This window comes from Eimeria mitis, genomic scaffold, assembly GCF_000499745.2.
Source record: "Eimeria mitis Houghton genomic scaffold, Emh_scaff3669, whole genome shotgun sequence".
Lineage (NCBI taxonomy): Eukaryota > Apicomplexa > Conoidasida > Eucoccidiorida > Eimeriidae > Eimeria > Eimeria mitis.
Genome location: NW_013572009.1, coordinates 3,845 through 4,063, shown reverse-complemented (window position 1 = coordinate 4,063; position 219 = coordinate 3,845). Strand labels below are relative to the sequence as shown.

The 219-nt window shown below is 64.8% G+C and overlaps 1 protein-coding gene across 1 annotated transcript in view; it reads left to right on the top strand.

Moving 5' to 3' along the window:
* EMH_0068320 (uncharacterized protein) overlaps positions 1 to 219 on the top strand; it is a gene marked incomplete at both ends in the record, with an annotated part of 4,367 nt that overhangs the window by 365 nt on the left and 3,783 nt on the right. The window contains one exon of the mRNA XM_013498728.1: positions 29 to 174. Within this exon, the coding sequence (XP_013354182.1) occupies positions 29 to 174 (146 nt within the window). The remainder of the gene's footprint in view (positions 1 to 28; positions 175 to 219) is intronic.

Below are 219 nucleotides of genomic sequence, written 5' to 3'. Positions count from 1 at the left end.
GGGCTGGGATCGAGTGTGGGGTTGTTAGGGGGAGCGACAAAGGGGCTGGGATCGAGTGTGGGGTGGGGATCGAGTGTGGGGTTGTTAGGGGGAGCGGCAAAGGGGCTGGGATCGATGCTGGGATCGAGTGTGGGGTGGGGATCGAGTGTGGGGCGGGGAGCGGGAGCGGGTGTTGTGAGGACCTGGTTGAGGCAAAGCTTGTGTGGGGCGATCCCCTCA